The following is an 18404-nucleotide window of genomic DNA, read 5'->3' on the forward strand; positions in this document are numbered from 1 at the left end:
AGAGAAAGTGCAAACAGACCTGAAGATGGCGGGTGAATGGCGTGTATGGTAAGTGGGATGACAGTACCGGACGGGGCGGGTGCGCACAGACACTCTGGGGCAATAGCAGCCATTGTAATCCACCTTACCAGGGCGGTACCGGCAGTGGGCTTAACTTGTTCTCTGGACGTGGCAAGAAAAGAAACGAAACTCATGATGTCAACCGCTTGTCACACTCACTCTTGAGGGTCCGGCTATTACGCAGCTTACTCGAAGAGGGTAAGGGTAGACTCAATTACTGCAGGGGAAATAATAACGCAATGCGGACTCTGCTGGAGATGCCCTGGCGAAAAGCACAGACTTTCCGAGGCTAGTGCAAGCTTACACAGACTTACTCCTCGCTCCCCAGCAACTTAATTACATTACTTGAAGTCCCATTGAGCAACAGCTGTTGAGCTGCCTCGGGTTATTTACATTCCATGCCTCTGTCCACCGAAAGAGATTCCAGAAAAACAAATGCAAACTATCATAAGCCCACCGTACTACCAAAGAAGTTTCTTTAAAAACCACAGAATGAAATGAATTGAAATGAAGTACAGCAGTACATCAGCAATGCTGTAGCACAACCCAACACTAACTACTATAATCAACACCCTCCCCGCCCCCCCCCGAAACAGTCAATCGACTATTTCACTGCGGAGGCCAGGGGTAAATCCCCTTAGACTACTAGTAGTCTCCCGGGCCAGATCGCACAGGGTTTCCCACCTCCACAGCCGCTGCCCGGGAATCACCAGGCTCCAGCTAATCTAGCTCATCATCATTCTCCCCCAAAGAGGAAAGCGCGAAACCTCCAGTCCGGATCTGCCGTCGTGCGCTGCGCCGTCCACATCTCCTTGTACAGCGCGATCGCAACCTCCCCTCACCTCAATTTTTCTAATTATCTGTGGAATATTCTCCCGGAGAGGGGTGGGAGGTGATAGAGAAAGTAGTCGCCGCTTGCCGACCTTCTAAAATTGAATGGCCATCGATACACCCGACCGGCTTCCATCCCGATTATGGTGGAGGGTATTGTTGAACTCGAGGACTATCCGCTGAAGAGACGGCAACAATGTACCCAGTATTCAGGTTCGCCTAGACGAGTCCAATATATCTATATACGGTTTCTCTCGTCTAAGCCGCATCTATTGAGCCAGAAACTCAAAACTCGCCATACTGGGATCCAGTAAGTTCTCATCCAACCCAAACCCATACGTGCCCACCATATCGTATATCAGATCCGGCGGCGGGAACCCTTGGGCCATGGCGTTGGCGCCCCCGGGGACATCGCTGCTCCCTTTCGCATCGGCGGCCGCGGAGTCGGCCACAGCCGTGCCATTCGCGTGCCACGAGTCCCACGAGTCGAACCGCTCCAGCATCTTTCCGAGCCCACGGGCGATATGCCTCGTCAGATGTCTCTCGCCCGCGGAGACACAGTTCAGCAGCTCGATCACCCGCTCCACTAGACGTCGGACCTGGCGGCCGTCGAGGCTGAGGTAGGCCGAATTCCAGTTGATGGCAACTTTCAGCAGAAACACGGCGGAGAACGTGATCATCGTGTGGGTGAAGATCGGGACTCCCACGATTGCGTCCCGGATATCGGGTTCTTCTAGCACCATATTTAAGCACGCCATGGCGGATGCGATGGCCGTGTTCGCCGACTCTTTGCGATCCATCGAGAAGACGGGGGTATTGGACGGGGACAGAGCCCGCAGGGAAAGCGAGTTCAGCTGGAATTTGGCGAAGTGGTAGTGAAGCACTACCCCTTTAGATGGATAGGTCCGCACATAAGGGCTATCGCCTATACCGGGGGCAGATACGTCAGCAAGCGTAGAAAATTCATTGTCCAGGCGAGGACATACCAGATCGTGGCTGCCACAGCAGCCGCCATTGGTCGATGGCCACATTGAAGACTCGTAACTGACCAAAATCTTCCTCGGTGAATGGTTGCTCGGTATCACTTCCAAAAGTCCGGTAAGCTTCCGTGAGAATCATGAACAGCGCCACCTGTGCCATGAGCCGGATGTCTCCCGGTACGACCAACGGCGATTGCAGAAATGCCTCGTAGTTTCTGATAGCGGCATCTTCGTGGATCACGGGTGGTCGTCCGTACGCGATACTGAAGTGGTGATCGCACACATACATCAGGTACCAGAGCTGAGCACGCTCGTACTGGTCGTTGTGACCGCGCATCATCTTATGGTAGCTCTGGTGAAGACCTAGTTCGGTGGCGATGCGAACGGCATGGCCGGATAGCTTCCAGCTCAGCTCCGATAGCCAGAACGCCCCGATGCAGAGCGCGCGAATGTCATCCAGGGTGTGAGACCGTGTCAGAGACATGCTGGACACAAGTGATACATACTCGTTGTAGCATCGGTTCAGCGTCTCCGTACGGTTCGGGATATGAAGTGCTGCAACCGTCAGGACGGCAGTGCAGAGAAGCGAAGAAGCCCGACGGACGGAAGTCAGATCACGATGAACCAGGATAATCCCACCCCAGAGCAGCTGGTTCATCGTCCTGCTGAAGTAGGCAAAGAGCTCTTCGGCCTCGTGAAGTGAGATCAACCCGCGCGAGATGAAGTCCTCCTCCAGAAGTGTCACTTTGGGTTGTTCGATGGGATTATTCCGCAGGTTGCGCAGCTTGGTGACTTCGTATAGACTCCGCATGGGCGCTGGCACTAATTCGCGATCTTGAAGATCCGGTTCCTGAGAAGGCTCGCGTGTAACATCCATTATCAGCCCCGGCTCAGCCGATTGTTTGGTTGCGGGCGACCCATCATATGAAGGTTGCAGGTCAGACTGAGACTCGGCAGGACTGGTGCCACTTTGGTTGTCACCGCCGCCAGCAAACGATGAAAGCTCTGAGAACCCTCCTTGACGCAAAAGATGCGAGACAGCCGCCTGCAGCTGTCGGATTGTGGCTGCAGCTTGCGACTTCCACCTGAGTGGTTCGAGGTGTCAGTGTGGACCGTACATTAACAGCTAATATAGTGTAAACCAGAGAGACACTTACATCACATCATCGTCAACAAACTTCTGGGAGAAGTCGTTCACCGTGCATTTTATGCCACTACGTGTGCATTTTGTGCAGCTTGTTTCTCCTGCTTTGAACTCACAACGTATCTTATGTCGCTTGCACTCCGCGCCTGAAATACTAGTTCAGTATCTGGCGTGTAGAGCTTTCCGTAGTGCCATAAGGAGGGAGTGGAACCGAAGGCGGGGCTTAGGAAATATTGCAACCAGGGGAACTCACACGCGCGAGCTTTGGAGATCCTTGGGGCCGAGGGTCGACCATCAGGGATAAGAGACGGCCGTCGGCTATGCTGGGGTGGACTTTCGTCCAGATTGGCTTCATGTGAAGAGCGCTTCATGGTGTTCGACTGCCGATGAATCGGGGATACTCCGGCATTATGCAGCCAGCAAAGATGGGCAGTTTGGCGAAGAGGATCTACAAGCGATCCACTAACTTTGCCCGTTAATTGAGGGGCACAAACGAAGGGAGAAATCCTAAATCCTCTTAGAACAAAGAGCTGGCAACCAGCAGAATGGTCGCAGAAGAGAGACGTTTGAATTGAGGTGGGGAAAAAGAAGAATGGGAGGTGACGATGGCGGGTCAACCCCGCTTCAATCCACTCGACTCGACCCTGTTGATCCTCAACACCTCAGCTTCAGGCTTCTGGGTTCTACTGCCCGCCATGGAAGTCGATGATGCGATAGCTCACTACCATTCTTCTCGTTTTGAAAGAGAAAAAACTGCCTGAGTGCACCTGTGCCACAACTGCGATCTCCTGAGCAACCCAACCCTCCCATTTGTTGACATTTTTCCTATCCAGACGGTGTTTCAGGCACGGGATCTGGGGAAAACACTGCGGGGTAACACCGCAAACTGGCAAATCTTCAACCATCACCTCCTCCATCTTCAAGAAACTGAGCCTCCGTCCAACGAGAAACACACTTCTAAGGCAACTATGCAAGCTAGCTCAGTGGCGCCTCCACTGAACTAATGCCGTGGTGGCTGACATCTTCCGATCTCTGCCGTCATTTTTCGAGATTAAGAAAACTAGCGCATCTCGCCGACCAGCCCAATTCCCAAACCCAAGTGGCCTCGCGCACTTCGGTCCTGACAATTTCCATGACACAAGCATTTACCAAGCTCAGCATGAGAGCTTCTTAGGATAAGTATGTCTCCGGGTTAAATCCGGGGCTTGTGGAGAAGATATAATCTTCATCTCGGAGTTGATGCGAGCCTGCGGAGGATAGTCCGATCATCATCATATCGACGTACTCCACCCAGCGAGAGGTTTGCGGAAATCACTGAATAACTATGTAAAAGCTAACTGGAGTCACCTCTGATACTCCTTTATCCTGGCCACTTACAACAACATTCGTCGCCAGCATGCCCGGCATCCTCGCTCCTGCTTGAATGACCTGCAAATCAATTTAAGAGCAGAGATGCATTTTTCGGTGGTAAGTACGAGATGGTGGTGGGTTGGGTGTATCGTGACGGTACAGTATCAGTTCAAGGGTTTTGATAAATTGAAATTCTGGCATTGGCGTTATCATCAAAGCGTATATGTACAATCTGCAATTCTCGTTCCCGTCAAGCCGAAAGTGAAGAAAAATACAAGACATTCAGAAGCAAATCATGGTCACATGTAAATCCATCCTTCTTCCCCTGCATCGATCATCAACTGCTCCACCATATCCATTGAAGTATCACGTAACCCTCCACCTATTCAGGTACCGACTGTCGCAAACGAAGGGGTGATAAGAAAGCGGGAAATACTTATTTCCAAACCTGAATAAAGAAAGAAACACCTTAGCAAACCGCACGATCGCGAGAGGGGCTTAGTAGCTCGCCCAGACCTGTCCATCAATAGCCACGAGCCGATTGAACAGCTGATTGCGGGTCTTCATGGCCGTGAGCTGATAGTTCTGCTCCGGAAGCTTGCCGATCAGATTGAGGCCGTCCACCACTTCCTTGCTGCCAACCGCCCAACCGGTCACCAGCTTGCCCTTCCAGCCCAGCCCACCCACCTTGCGCATCTCGCGGATGTCGGAGACGGGCATGGTGAAGAGAACGGAGCTCTTGGAGCGGCGCGCCAAGGTGGGGTCGTCGACTTGCACCGACTGGTCGGTGGTGAAGTACAGCAGCGGCGGGGACTGCGACTGGTCGATAACGAGCACGCCGTGCTTTCCGCGGTAGCGGCCGTCGAACTGCACAGGGCCCGAGGGTAGGGTGATCTGGCCCTTCTTGCGGAGCACACCGACGCGGCCCTTGGCCCGCTTCGAGCCCACAGCCGCTTTAGCCCGGTCCACCGCCAGCTTGCTCTCAATGCCGGTCGCTGTCGTGCCCCGGAAGAAGCCGAGCATCCGGCTCGCGAATCCTTTCTTGGGAGGCTGCGGGTGGATCTCGTGCTGCGTCGAGTCAGTTTGCGGTTGCGGCGTCGGGGCGATGGCCGCGTTGATCTCTTCGTCTGTCGCGTCGAGGTTGATGTCCTCGTTGCGGACGTGAGCGGGTTGATCGGGAGTGGCGTGCAGGGAGTGGGATGGGGGAGGGGGCAGAGGGGCGCCATTGGCTTCGCCGATACGGAGGAGGGTTAGTGTGAGTTGGGCGTTGGTGGGGATGCCCTTGAGGAGGGAGCTGTGGCGTAAATGTCAGTGGATGAAATGATGCTTTCGATGGTTTGGAGGGAGGCATACTTCTGTAGCTCGAGGAGTTTCTCCCAGCGGGGGAATTCACGATTCAGGTATGCCACTCCACGTCTGATGATTGGGTCACCGAAGAATGCAAAGCCCACGCCAAAGGTACTCATCTTGACGAACATGTGGCTGGAGATGATAAGGGACGCGAGGAAGCCTACTGATAGCACGCTCGCCAACCGGAAGTATGGAGTGATCATGGAGAAGGGAGGTGTCGGAGACAGAGCACTGCCGATCGTCAACCACGGATCACCTTGAGGATTCGTGAATACGGGATCACTTACTTGCCAAACCTCTCGTAGGTGTCAATGATGTCGGCAAGGATGCGCATGGCTAGGTTTGCAGCGTTGTAGACTGTATCCCTCATGGGCTCCTTGGTTTTATCGTGAGATTCATCCGTGCTCTCTCCGTGAGCGGCAGTCTGCGCATCCGCTGCACTGGTAGCTATCTCCATGGCATCTGGCACCGATGACTCGATAGGCGCATCTTCGGGAGTTCCCTGGTCATGTTTGCCGGCGACGCTACCCACGGCGACACTGGCAACACTGGTGATGAGATTCGATGCCTCTCTTTCGGCAGCTTCACCCTTCATCTTCTCCGGTGCCCCCGTTATACTGTCGTGAGAACCTAAAACCCCTGCCTTAGGTTTCTGTATACCCCCTGTGTCCGTGCTTACCAACGGAATAGGCGCAGGAGGGAACAGGAATTCGCGAGATTGAGGAGAAACAACCAGGACCAGAAGAACGGCGAAAAGTGTAGGTGCAAGGAGGTCAAGCATCCAGGCAGCGAAGTAGACCTAGTGAGCCAGTCAATGTTACTGCTAATAGCAACGGCCTTTCGATCTTAACCTACAATGCAGAATCCTGCCGTCCGATTGCGCTCCCGCCATGAACGCAGTCTTGCAATATGCTTGACGAAGCCAGTCAAGGACACGACAATACTAGTATAGAACCGCTCGAGGGTTGCTCGCAGTTTGTCCGGGGAGAACTGCTCGTCTTCCGCGCGATTCAGGTCGAGCCGCTGGAGGGGAGCCTCCGGCATTGCTTTGACATAGTAGATTTGCTGCGCGAGTCAGTGCCCAGAGCTCTTCTAGAATGGTTCAGAGATGATTACCTTGTTGAATCGTCGGATGAGCATCCATAAATCCTCATTCGACAAACCTGAGACCACGCGCTCGTGGATTTGTTCCGGCGGTTTGTCCCATCCCACGTCGGTGATAGTGTCGGTATCCCCAGCCCTCTGGGCGAGACCCTTTTCATCCTGGTCTACTTTGGACAAGACATGGCTGTCGGTGGGACCGGAAACGTCGGCAGTGGTGCGCTCAGCGTCTAGGATGCCTGCGCGACTGTTCTTTGTGCTGTAAGATACTTGCTGTGCATTGTTGTTGGTGGTATTAAGTTGAGACATGCTGCAGATGGGGCCTCGAGAAGACCACACATTAGCAGGGATTAGGAGCGGAGTCGAGCAGCATACGCTTGGGAGGAGGAACGGAGTTGGCGCATGTCAAAGGGCTTTTGAAGGGCGAGGTGGGAGGTGGAGGGTGGGTAATCGACGTCATCGCATGATGAGCCAGTCAAGCCCGCAGATCGGAGAACTGGTGTTCCTGTATCTTGCTGGGGAACTTTTAGCTTGATCTCACTGACATATGCGTACCTATTATAACTCCACTCTTGCTATTTGCAAGCAATTGACTTCCTTTCGGCTGAACCTTTTTCTCTTGTGCGACGTTCCAACTCCTGACTTCCGTGCAACTCGGTCTTGTAGTACAGTTGGTCCTGTACCTTTGGTGTAAGAGTATAGTCACCCGCGCAACCAATCAAGGTTCAAGGGGTGCGGCACCGCCATAGTTGAGCCACAATTATATCATGCACCAGCCACAGGTGGCGATTCGCCGAAAGAGGAAATACGCGTGAATCTCTCGGCCAGCGCGTTGGAAGCGAGGTTGAGGTCCAAGCCACAACGTCACTTCGCAGGGCCAGACCTTCGCAAGTGGCCACGCAAGCTGTCCATCGGAAATCCAGGTGTGATGTGGGGATGACATTATTTCTTTCATCTCTTCCATTGGCGTGTCATCGAGAATTGCCGTCTGCCCATGGGGTCTAGCTTTGCCGAAACATGAGCGAAACATGCGCCAATCCCCTGTTGCTGGGGTGGATCAAAGAATGGCTCGACCAGGCACGAGAGCGCAATAGCAAAGGAGCGATCGTGTGAGTAGTGTAGTGTCTTAGATCTCCGGGGGGTGGATATATTGACTGACGCTTGGACAGGTACAAGAAGGCCTATGATTCTATGAAAGCTTGCCCACTGGTCTTCCAACACCCCTCGGAAGCCCAACAACTCAATGGATTGGGTCCGAAACTATGTGATCGCTTGACGGAGAAGCTCAAGGAGCACTGCGAGGAAAATGGCCTTCCCATGCCCGAGCACCCCCAGAAATGTTGGTTCTATGCTTCTACGCTTCCACCGCCTTTTTGGATATTGTTTCGTTCTAAGATCGACGGCAGCTAGGAGTAAAAGGAAATCCGACGAGGGGGGAACAACCGAGACCCAGCCTGCGAAGAAACCTCGGAAGACCAAGGCTAAGCCATATGTGCCAACTCTGCGGTCTGGTCCTTACGCGATTATCTTGGCTCTCTCGACCCTGGCAGAGAATGCGTCCCAGGGCATGACAAAATCACAGTTAATTGAGACAGCGCAGCCGCACTGCGAGACTTCGTTCACAGCCCCGAGCGACTCGTCCAAATTCCATACTGCGTGGGCGTCAATGAAGACCCTCCTTCAGAAGGAGCTTGTCTACGATCACGGCCGCCCACTGAAGAGATACGCTCTCACGGAGGAAGGCTGGGAAGTTGCCAAACGAATCAAGGCGGCTGCGCCGTCAGACCCGAGCCAAAGAACGATATCTTTCCGAGCTGAGTCTGTGAGTTTTTTCTGGCATCTCGGAGCCTGCAGTTCTCGATTATCTAACACGGTTTCCTGGTTAGACTCAGCCCGCGGCAAGCAGTACCATTCCTGATCGCGCACCCAGCAGTGCCGTACCACAGGCTGTACGGCAAGAGAGCATCGGCTACGAAACACTGCCTGAAAATCCCCAGCTCCCTCATGCAATTGATACGGCGTTTGATGGAATGGTCACTCCGATTGTGATCCCACCGAACAGCTTCACGGTCCAGCTGGTTCTGGATGTTCGCGAAGTGCGGTCCTCCCGAGACAGGGACTACCTTGCCAACGAACTCAGCAAGAAAGGTGTCACACCCGAGGTGCGCGCCCTCGAGCTCGGCGATGTCATGTGGGTGGCCAAGTTCCATGATCCCACGTTCCTGTCCCAGTACGGCGAGGAAGGCGACGAGATCATGCTGGACTGGATCGTGGAGCGCAAACGCCTGGACGACCTCATCGGCTCCATGAAAGACGGGCGCTTCCACGAACAGAAGTTCCGACTGCGCCGCTCCGGGATCAAGAACGTCATCTACCTCATCGAAGAATTCACCTTCAGCCAAGACCCCACCGTCACCTCGAAATACGACGAAATGGTCGCCTCCGCCATCGCGTCCACGCAGGTGGTGAACGGCTACTTCGTGAAGCGCACCAAGAACCTGGACGACTCCATCCGCTACCTGGCGCGAATGACCTGCCTGCTGCGCAAGATGTACGGTGCCGCGTCCCGCGAAGCACCGCCGTCTCACACCCTGGCGTTGATCCCCAGTCGACAGCTGTCGTCCTCGGAGTCGTACCTCGAGACGCTCGAGCGGTTCCGCGCCGAGAAGCCGAGCACGACCTTCGCCGTGACCTTCTCGACGTTCTCGGCGTTGACCTCCAAATCCGACGTCCTGACGCTGCGCGATGTCTTCCTGAAGATGCTCATGTGCATCCGGGGCGTCACGGGCGAGAAGGCCTTGGAGATACAGCGGCGGTGGCCGACCCCGCAGGCGTTTGTCCAGGCATTCGAGGCTTTGGGGGTCAAGGACCGAGAGAACTTGGTTTCGGATCAGATGCAGACACTGGTGACGCGGAAGAAGATCGCGAAGGTCTTGAGCAAGAAGATTGCTGAGGTTTGGGGTGAGGATGGATAGGTGTTACAGATTGGCCTTTGGTCGTTCATCAGCATTGGACTCCGGACGTATTGATATCGTGGCCGAGTTTGGGTTGGTGAAGCTGGAACATTTGTTGCTAGCTATCAGGGTATCGAACTGACTTAGGCTGTGTTGATAGCATCAAACGCCATAGACTTAGACACTAAATAGATATTGCAGCATGAAGAATACTCGCATCACTTGTCCGAACTCCACCTGATGAACAGCAAGTTCGCAAATATGCCGAGGTCTACATAGTGTGTTTCGGATGATTACCACGAAGCTATATAGACACACTCCCTCGTCTGGAATATATTGTTCCATTCATCAAGTCAATTTCAACTATGAGCTATCTCATCAATCATTATCCTACAATGCCAAACTCTGGCCCCAAAACAACCACCCCCATTACTCCCTCAATCCCTTTCTAACCCCAGACCTCTCTGCCTATCCCTCCTTCCCCTCCACCTCCACTCCCCCGCCAACGCCAAACTACTACACACCACCGAGATGCTACTCAACGCCATCGCCAACGACGCCCACACGGGACTCAGCCGCCAATGCGTCGCCACACTCCCGTGACCATTCGCGGCCGCCTTATGCCCACTCACGATCGGATAAAACACCCCCGCCGCCACCGGCACCAGACAGCAGTTATACACCAACGCCCAGGCGAAATTCCACTTCACGCGGCGGAAGACGCGCCGGCTCAGGCGCACCAGCTGCAGGATAGCGTCGAGGTCCGCGTGCAGCAGGATAAAGCTGGCGGAGTTGATGGCGACGTCGGAGCCCGTGGCCAGGGCGATGCTGACGTCCGCGGCGGTCAGGGCGGGGGAGTCGTTGATGCCGTCGCCGACGAAGGCGACAATTTTTCTGCGGCTGGTGGGGGTGGATTGGGATTCGAGGTCTGTTGCGGACGCGGTGTTCTGGACGGAGCGGATGAAGGAGGATTTGCCGGCGGGGGTGACGTTGGCTTGGACGTTGGTGTCCGGGATGCCGAGTTGGGAGGCGACGGCGAGGGCGGTGGTGCGGTTGTCGCCCGTGCACATGTAGACGGAGATTTTGCGGCGGTGGAGGGCGCGGATGATCCGGGCGGCGGAGGGGCGGATTGTGTCGGTTGTGGCGAGGAGGAGGGTTGGTGTGAAGGGTTGTTGGGGGTGGGATGAGTGGTGAGGGGCCGGAGGAGGAGGATGGCGGTGGACTTGCCGGCGGATTGATGCTTGGTGAGCCGGTTGGTGAGGTCGGTGAGGCTTGGGTCGGGGTCGTCGGGGTTGGTGTCGGTTAGGGCGTCCAGGAGGCGTTGGTTGCCGATGGCGGCTTCGAATTGTTGGCCACTGGTGTTTGTGGTGGTGGTGAGGGTGAAGGTGCCCTTCATGCCTTGGCCGGAGAGTTCCTCGATCTCGTCGACGCGGCAGACTTGGGTGGATGGCTTCTTCTCGCGGCAGAAGTTCGAGATGGCCCGGGCGATGGGGTGGTTGCTGCTCTCTTCGAGCTTGCGGGTGACGGTCCAGGCAATGGATATCAGGTCTGGGTCGGTGATGAGCTCTTCATGATCGGAGACCTGCAGGCTGCCTCCTTCGGTGAGGGTCCCGGTCTTGTCGAACACGATGGCGTCGAGACGACTCGCTTCTTGGAAGGCTTCGCCGCCGCCCTTCACCAAAATCCCCTGGCGAGCAGCCAGGCCGCCGCCAACGAAGAGCGCGGTGGGCGCGGCGAGGGCGAGGCCGCAGGGACAGGCGACGACAAAAACCGCGATCGCGAACTCCAGGCTCCAGAACGTCCAACCGCCGCGGCTGACGTCGAGGTAATCCTCGGGAAGCGTTCCAGATAGTCCCAGGGAGAGCCATATGACGAAGGTCAGGATGGCGATGAGGGTGATAGTCGGGACAAAGTGAGAGGTCAGGAGGTCTGCCACCCGCTCGAGCGGTGCTCGTCTGCTCTGGCCTTCTCGCACTACCGAGATGATTTGATCCAACATGGAAGAACTTCCAAGTGCAGTGACCTTGACATCGACGGGCTGTCCCATATTGACAGAGCCAGTATACACAGGGTCGCCCGCTGACTTGTGCACGGGTTTCGATTCGCCGGTCAATGAACTTTCGTCGAACTGATAGGAGCCGGTTCCGACTACCACTCCGTCGGCTGGGGGCGAGGTTCCGTGGGGGATGCTGACCACATCACCGATTTCCAGCATGTCGACACTGATCCGCTGGTAACCGCCGTCTTTGGGGTCGGCTCCTGTGTCTGCGCCTCCCTCAACACTTTCGGAGGCCTTGAGCAAGGCCTCACTTGGTCGCAGCTTTCCCAGCGATGCAACTGCGTCACCCGTCTTGGCCTTGCTGTATGCCTCCATGAAGCGCCCAGCAAGGATGAACATAGTCAAGAAGACCACCGTATCGAAGTAGGTGGAGCTATGAGTGTTGGATGAAGACCCCATCGAGGCATCCATGATCAGCACAGCCAGGGAGGAGACATACGCCACCGTGGTTCCAGCGGAGATCAGAAGATTCATACTACCAAAGCGATAGAACCTCCGCAGGGTCGGTACACGACTGCCCGGCCGCCAAAGCGAGTAGATCTCTTTCATCGCTCGCACGTGGAAAATGTCCGCCCCATAGAACATCACAGGTGTTGTCATGATGAAAAGTGCCCACTCGAGGCGCGACGCATCGCCCGCCCACATTGGCTCTTCGAGGTACTTGCGAGTGGGATTGTTCGACGACACCAAAGTCATGAATACGATCCCGAGTAAGAAAGTGGGGATAGCCACTGCCAAAACAAAGATGAACCGAGTAAGGAGGCGCCGTCTTTCGTGCCGTTGCATCGCTCGAGACCGATCCTCCACACTCGGCGGATGGTATACGGTGGCTGTGAATGACTCGTGCGATTTCCCAATGGTTTGCAGTATCGTTCTTATGGTGAGGGAGGGGGGTTTGGGCGTGTATGTTACGGTGAGAATGGGGTTATTGACGGAGAGCGCACCCTGCACCTTGACATTTGGCAGGTCTTCGACGGATTTGAAGATCTTCTCCGGGCAATGGCGACAGAACATGCCATCCACATGAACAGAAACCGTTCTTTCTTCAACGATCTCGCTCTCCTGAGATGAGCCCTTGGGAGAAACACTGTTGATCGAAGCATCGTACCCTAAGTCTTCGATCTTCTCCACGATAGCGTCAATATTGGTACGGTCCTGGAATTCGACTCTTCCGCTGTGGGTGAGGAGGTTGATGGAAACTTCTACCACGAAAGGCAGTTCTTCGAGCCCGCGAGCGACCGCGCCCGAGCAAGATCCACACGTCATGCCGCTGATGGCAATCTCTGCGATGTAAGTCGACGTAGGCCCCTTGCGTTTCGGAGGAACAGTCAGGCTCTGGACCTCATCGAGCGACGCTTCAAACCCGATATCCTCGATCTGCTCCACAATCTTCTCGGCATTTGCTCGCGGGCCACCAAAGACGATAGCCGCACTGTTCGTGAGTAGGTTGACGGTGATATCCTGAACAAAGTCGAGCTGCTTGACTTCGTCGGTGATGCTGTTTGCACACGAAGCACAGCTCATGCCGCCAATGCTCACGCGCGCATTGAATTTCTCTTCTGGTGACTGTGAAGCGCCATTCGCCGGAGAGGGTGACTGCGACGCCACCCTCTCTGTACAACTCCCAGGCACTGGCCGCTGGGACACGCGCCCGGCGACCTTGTCGTTCGACGGGTCGGTGCTAGAATCCGCGCTGGACTGGTCGCGCAGATTACCATTCGACAGATCGGCCTCAGCGGCAAGCCTCTCGAGCTCCTCCTGCCGGCAGGCATCGCAGTTCTCGATGTGTCGATTGCCCGGGGCCAAGGTTGCAGCATGCGCACCACCGGGTGGCTGTTGACTGGCCCCGGCAAAGATCGAGTCGCGGGATAGCCACGCGGTCGTGTCAAAGTCCGCGACGACGGAGCCCTTCGGTTCGTAGCTTGTAGCATGATGCACGTCGAAAGAGGCGTCAATCAGCGCTTTGGCCAGATCGGGCGGCTCCACGCCTGCGGTGTGCATGACGCGGACTTCGTGCGTGAGGACGGACACATCGACCTTGATCACGCCCGCAATGCCAGAAAGGACTTCATCGATGTAGGCGACGCAGGAGGCGCAGTGGATGTTGCTAACGAGGAATGTGCTTTTCAGTGACCGGGCGCTGAGTCCGGTCAGAGCGATGGCTCCGTTCCTCGTGGTGGGCTGCGACATGATTCATTCAACCACGAGGTGGCTGAAAAGGGATGGGATCTGAATAATGTTTGCCAGGAATGTTTGCGGCTGGTCCGGGGGACAGTGAGTTAGTCAGTCCATTCGTAATTCTCCGTGGTTGTCCTTGGCTCTTGGCTTGAATTGGAGGGAGATCGTGGGTATGGGCGAAGTTAAGTAAGGGGGGAAAGAATTTTCGAAAATTAGAGGGAGACGATGAAGAGCGACGGATGGTATCAGTAGCTGTGTTAGTTGAGTGATATCATTTATAATCATGGTTGGGGAGCAGGAGGCAACCTTGCGCGTTTTGTGCGCGAAAGACTCTGAAGCTCTAAAGAACGCACAAATCGCGCATTCCAGAACGAAGCCCGGATGAGTAAGGAAAACTTCTATGCTGCAAGGCTGATTTGACCCGACAAACAGGTCAATTAGTTAGAACTATACACCGGGCTCAGTAGGCTATGCATCATGAACAAAAAGCAGAGCCTGATTCTACAATTTGCGTCTTAGAGATGATGTTGAGGCAATGAGGTTCCTTAGGCTGTTCCAGAGTGCGGAGGACTGAGTGGCAAAAAGCTTGAATGCATCGAGATCTCATTAGAATATGCCTACTCGTTCGTAGTACTAGGCAGTCTATACAGTCCACCGCAACGTATCCTACCATACTACTGCCCATTATCTTTTTGCTCGCTCGACAATGCTGTAGACTAGATCGTAATTCCATAGAACATTGAAATAATCAAACTCGCCCGCAAACGGCAGAAGGTGGGTCGCTTCGACCAAGAAAGCCCCTTCACAAATCAGCGCCATTGTAGAGTGTCATGCAGGCTGGAGAACAGGAAAGCCGAGACAGACATGATTCCCAGGTAGCAATGAGAGGGGTAGAATGGAGAGAAGAGAAAGACGAGAGAGACGATACGCATGGTGGAAAATGCAAAAGAAGAAGAAGAGAGCGGAAGGAGGATCGAACGGGAGTCATGGGAGAGTTTCACAACTCTCTACGCGTGGACGCGACACGTGACCTTTCCGCTGGGCCACCGCGTCCTCCCCATCGCAATTTTCACCTCACTCTTTCTCCCCCTCCATCTTCCTTCCATCTCCAACCAAAAAAAACACTTATCGCGACTTTCACCACTTTACAACGCGTGTCGACACGTCTTATCTTTTTCGCGATCTTACAGAGACATTCAACACCACCACTCTTCCTCCCTGACTATTCGCACCAGAGTAACATAGTCATCGGTGCAGCTGCAAGATCTGCGCGGAGTTACCCCGCACCTCCCCTTTCATTGTCATCCCTTATTATCCATTTTTCCCAAGCTCTCTCTCTCTACCTACTCTTTCATACTCTCGATATCCCCGAACTCCGGCTTTGGTTCGGAACTCCCGCCGATCTCATCTCAACCATTTATCTACGCCAATTCAAGCATATGGCGTAACATCTAGCGCAATTATCGACCTCATTTCAAGCCCCTTGTCCCTTCTTCGCGGGGCAATCCCCTCACGCTTATTTTCATCATGTCCGTCCCAAGACCTGGAATGCGGCCTATGCCGCCCAGAACTGGCCCCAGAGCGCCCCCAATGGGACGTCTGGCCAGTCTCAAGCCAACAGGCTCAACCCCTATCAGGCGGCCACAGCCGATTTCCCGGCCTCAACCGGTCAGGCCGACTACCCATCCCAAGACGACTACCTGTCCTAACCCAGGCTGTCCGGCCCCTCATATCGTCGAGGATGAGGGCCAGAAGGTCTGTTCCGGGTGTGGTACTGTCATTAGTGAGGCAAACATTGTCTCCGAAGTCACCTTCGGTGAAACGTCCTCCGGTGCTGCCGTCGTTCAGGGAACATTTGTCGGTGAAGATCAGTCCCATGTTCGCAGCACGGGCCCTGGCCGATTCCATGGAGGCACAGAGAGCCGTGAGCTTACTGAAGCCAACGGTAATCGGTACATCACGCAGCTGTCTCGCGCCTTGATGATCCCAGAGAGTGCCTCAAAGGCAGCCACTCAGGTGTTCAAGCTGGCCGTCGGCCTGAATTTCATTCAAGGTCGTAGAACCAAGACTGTCGCCGCGGTCAGCTTGTACATCGCCTGCCGTCGACAGGACGGCAACACGGTCATGCTCATCGATTTTGCTGATGTGCTCATGCTGAACGTCTTCAAGTTAGGTCGGACGTACAAGGCCTTGTTGGAGGAGCTACGCCTCGGAGGCACCATCTTCCTCATGAACCCCATTGATCCCGAGAGTCTGATTTATAGATTTGCCAAACAACTTGAATTCGGACCTAGCACGATGCAGGTCGCTAGCGAAGCTGTGCGCATTGTGCAGCGCATGAACCGCGACTGGATGACTACAGGTCGTCGTCCTGCTGGTATCTGTGGTGCAGCGCTGATTCTTGCTGCCCGCATGAACAACTTTCGCCGCACAGTCCGGGAAGTTGTCTACGTGGTGAAAGTCACCGAGATCACGATCAGTCAACGACTCAACGAATTTAGCTCGACCGAGAGTGGTGAGCTAACCGTCGATCAATTCCGTTCGGTTCAACTGGAAAACGCACACGACCCGCCCTCATTTGCTCGATCCAGAGAGGGTCGGAAACCATCGCGGTCCTTCAAGAGAAAACCCGCCGAGACTGCGGCTGAAATCGAGGGCGACGTACCGGAGGCGCAGCAGCCCAGACGGGTCGACTCCGATGGCTTCGCGATCCCCAACCTTCCCATTGACCCGGCGTTGATGGCAACCAATCTCAGCCAAAGACGGCAGTCGACTGCCTCCGTCACCAGCGATGCGACGTCCGAATTCGGAGAAGACGCCCCGGCAGGTCGCCCCAAGGGGAAAAGACCTCAACTCCCCCTTCCATCGCCCGAACAGGTTGCGTCTGAAGAGGCGCTTGAAAATGAAATGGCCTCCTATTTGACACAGGGCTCGAATATGGTCGAAAGCACTGTCATTCCGCCCAAGCCAGCAGTGTCGGACAGCACAGAAATTGATGCTGCCGAGTTCGAGTCAGACCCAGAAGTGGCCCATTGCTTGCTGACTCCCGCCGAAGTCGAAATCAAGGAGCGAATTTGGGTGCATGAAAACAAAGATTACCTACGAGCACAGCAGGCCAAAGCCTTGAAACGCGCCCTAGCAGAAGCTGAAAACCAGCCTGGCGCCGACGGCCGAGTCAACAAGCCCCGGAAACGCCGCAAGGGAAGATTGGGAGATGTCACGTATCTCGAAGGAGAAGGAGAAGATGGCGATGGACGAAGTACTCGTGCCTCCACCCCTGCTGAAGCGACTCGGCGAATGTTGGAACGCAGAGGGTTCAGTAAAAAGATCAACTACCGACTTTTGGATTCTCTTTTCGACGATGGAGGCGCTGACGAATCTTCGAAAGCGAAGGCCGAGAGTCTCAGTCGAAGCCGAAGTCGTAGTCAGAGTGTGTTTTCGAGGCGCAGCGCTAGTATCGAACCTGAAGCGGTCACTCGGCGAGCTGGACTTGCAACCGCTTCGACAGCATCGCCTTCTGTGCCTGCGGTGTCGTCCACGGTGCCACCTGCAGTGCGTGAACCCGCACAGCAAGGAGCTCAGCCCGGCCCCACAACCACCACAACAGAGAGACCGGCTGCGAACGAGGAGGCCCTGGGCCCTGCTGCCGGTGAGAAAAGTGGTTATTCAGACGATGAACAGGAGGAAGACGACTATGACGACGACGAGGACGCGGAGGACGGTGTTGAGGCGGCTTTCGCAGGACACTACGGAGACTACTACGATGAAGGAAGTGATTACTATGATAGTGACTGAGTTTAGAGTCAGAAGCAGATCATCTTGGAAACCGATAAGATCTCCAGGGCATGTATATATAGCTAAAACATAGCTTCCACTAGCTGACAACGAACTAATAACTACCATTCCAGGTTTGATCGACCTTTCAATAAACAGTAAGAACCGATTCCAAGCCTAAGCTGAGCTGACGACCTCAACGGATTGAATGAATTTCAAAGCCCCTACTTTGGCCTAATATGGACTGAGCTGAGGATTTGACCACCTTCCTGTTATGTGAATATCACGTGAGACCGGATAGTCTTGACAACAACCGCCTCGATATTTCGTCTGTCTTGCTTGAGTCTGGCCAGTTCTTGAAATCAGCCTTAGAACTCTGAGGCTTGCAGCATACATGGGCGCAGTCTCAGCCTGGACGCCTCAAACGATAAGAGAGCAGCTCCTCGCCCATGACCGTCATCAAAGCGCCCCAGAACTACAACGCTGGCTTCTCGGCAATGAGAGGAGGCTTCTTCAGGCAGAGGGACTCCCCAGAACCTTCTAAGCTCTAGTCAATAACAAGGCAAGGGGTATTTGACCTTGTTGGACTCTGAAAGATGCTGCCAAGGTTCACATTTAGGCAG

The 18404-nt window shown here is 54.8% G+C and overlaps 5 protein-coding genes across 5 annotated transcripts; 2 read left to right on the forward strand and 3 right to left on the reverse strand.

The window, feature by feature from the left end:
- Window positions 1–674: 674 nt before the first annotated feature.
- Window positions 675–3577, reverse strand: ASPACDRAFT_1851978 (putative C6 transcription factor). Its single transcript, XM_020197226.1, has 4 exons — window positions 3269–3577; window positions 3029–3161; window positions 1878–2956; window positions 675–1816 (listed from the first exon to the last, which is right to left on the reverse strand). Exons 1-4 carry the CDS (start codon window positions 3384–3386, stop codon window positions 1161–1163), a joined length of 1986 nt encoding a protein of 661 aa, XP_020061365.1. The 5' UTR covers window positions 3387–3577; the 3' UTR covers window positions 675–1160.
- Window positions 3578–4863: 1286 nt separating this feature from the next.
- Window positions 4864–7125, reverse strand: ASPACDRAFT_21357 (DUF3292 domain-containing protein; the record flags this gene model as incomplete). The annotated part of the gene is made up of 5 exons (XM_020199022.1): window positions 4864–5659; window positions 5719–5946; window positions 6003–6514; window positions 6571–6780; window positions 6832–7125. The coding sequence occupies 5 exons, from the start codon at window positions 7123–7125 to the stop codon at window positions 4864–4866; spliced, it is 2040 nt and encodes a 679-aa protein (XP_020061366.1).
- Window positions 7126–7688: 563 nt separating this feature from the next.
- ASPACDRAFT_110139 (crossover junction endonuclease MUS81) lies at window positions 7689–10095 on the forward strand. Its single transcript, XM_020195451.1, has 4 exons — window positions 7689–7925; window positions 7986–8155; window positions 8223–8638; window positions 8703–10095. The coding sequence occupies exons 1-4, from the start codon at window positions 7834–7836 to the stop codon at window positions 9789–9791; spliced, it is 1767 nt and encodes a 588-aa protein (XP_020061367.1). The 5' UTR covers window positions 7689–7833; the 3' UTR covers window positions 9792–10095.
- Window positions 10096–10207: 112 nt separating this feature from the next.
- On the reverse strand, window positions 10208–14019 carry ASPACDRAFT_110142 (putative copper resistance-associated P-type ATPase; the record flags this gene model as incomplete). The annotated part of the gene is made up of 2 exons (XM_020195452.1): window positions 10208–10992; window positions 11127–14019. 2 exons carry the CDS (start codon window positions 14017–14019, stop codon window positions 10208–10210), a joined length of 3678 nt encoding a protein of 1225 aa, XP_020061368.1.
- Window positions 14020–15530: 1511 nt separating this feature from the next.
- Window positions 15531–18031, forward strand: ASPACDRAFT_74560 (transcription factor TFIIIB subunit BRF1). Its single transcript, XM_020204246.1, has 2 exons — window positions 15531–17850; window positions 17916–18031. The coding sequence occupies exon 1, from the start codon at window positions 15598–15600 to the stop codon at window positions 17800–17802; it is 2205 nt and encodes a 734-aa protein (XP_020061369.1). The 5' UTR covers window positions 15531–15597; the 3' UTR covers window positions 17803–17850; window positions 17916–18031.
- The last annotated feature ends 373 nt before the right edge of the window (window positions 18032–18404 follow it).

The sequence above is a fragment of the Aspergillus aculeatus genome, assembly GCF_001890905.1.
Source record: "Aspergillus aculeatus ATCC 16872 unplaced genomic scaffold ASPACscaffold_1, whole genome shotgun sequence".
Taxonomy (NCBI): Eukaryota; Fungi; Ascomycota; class Eurotiomycetes; order Eurotiales; family Aspergillaceae; genus Aspergillus; species Aspergillus aculeatus.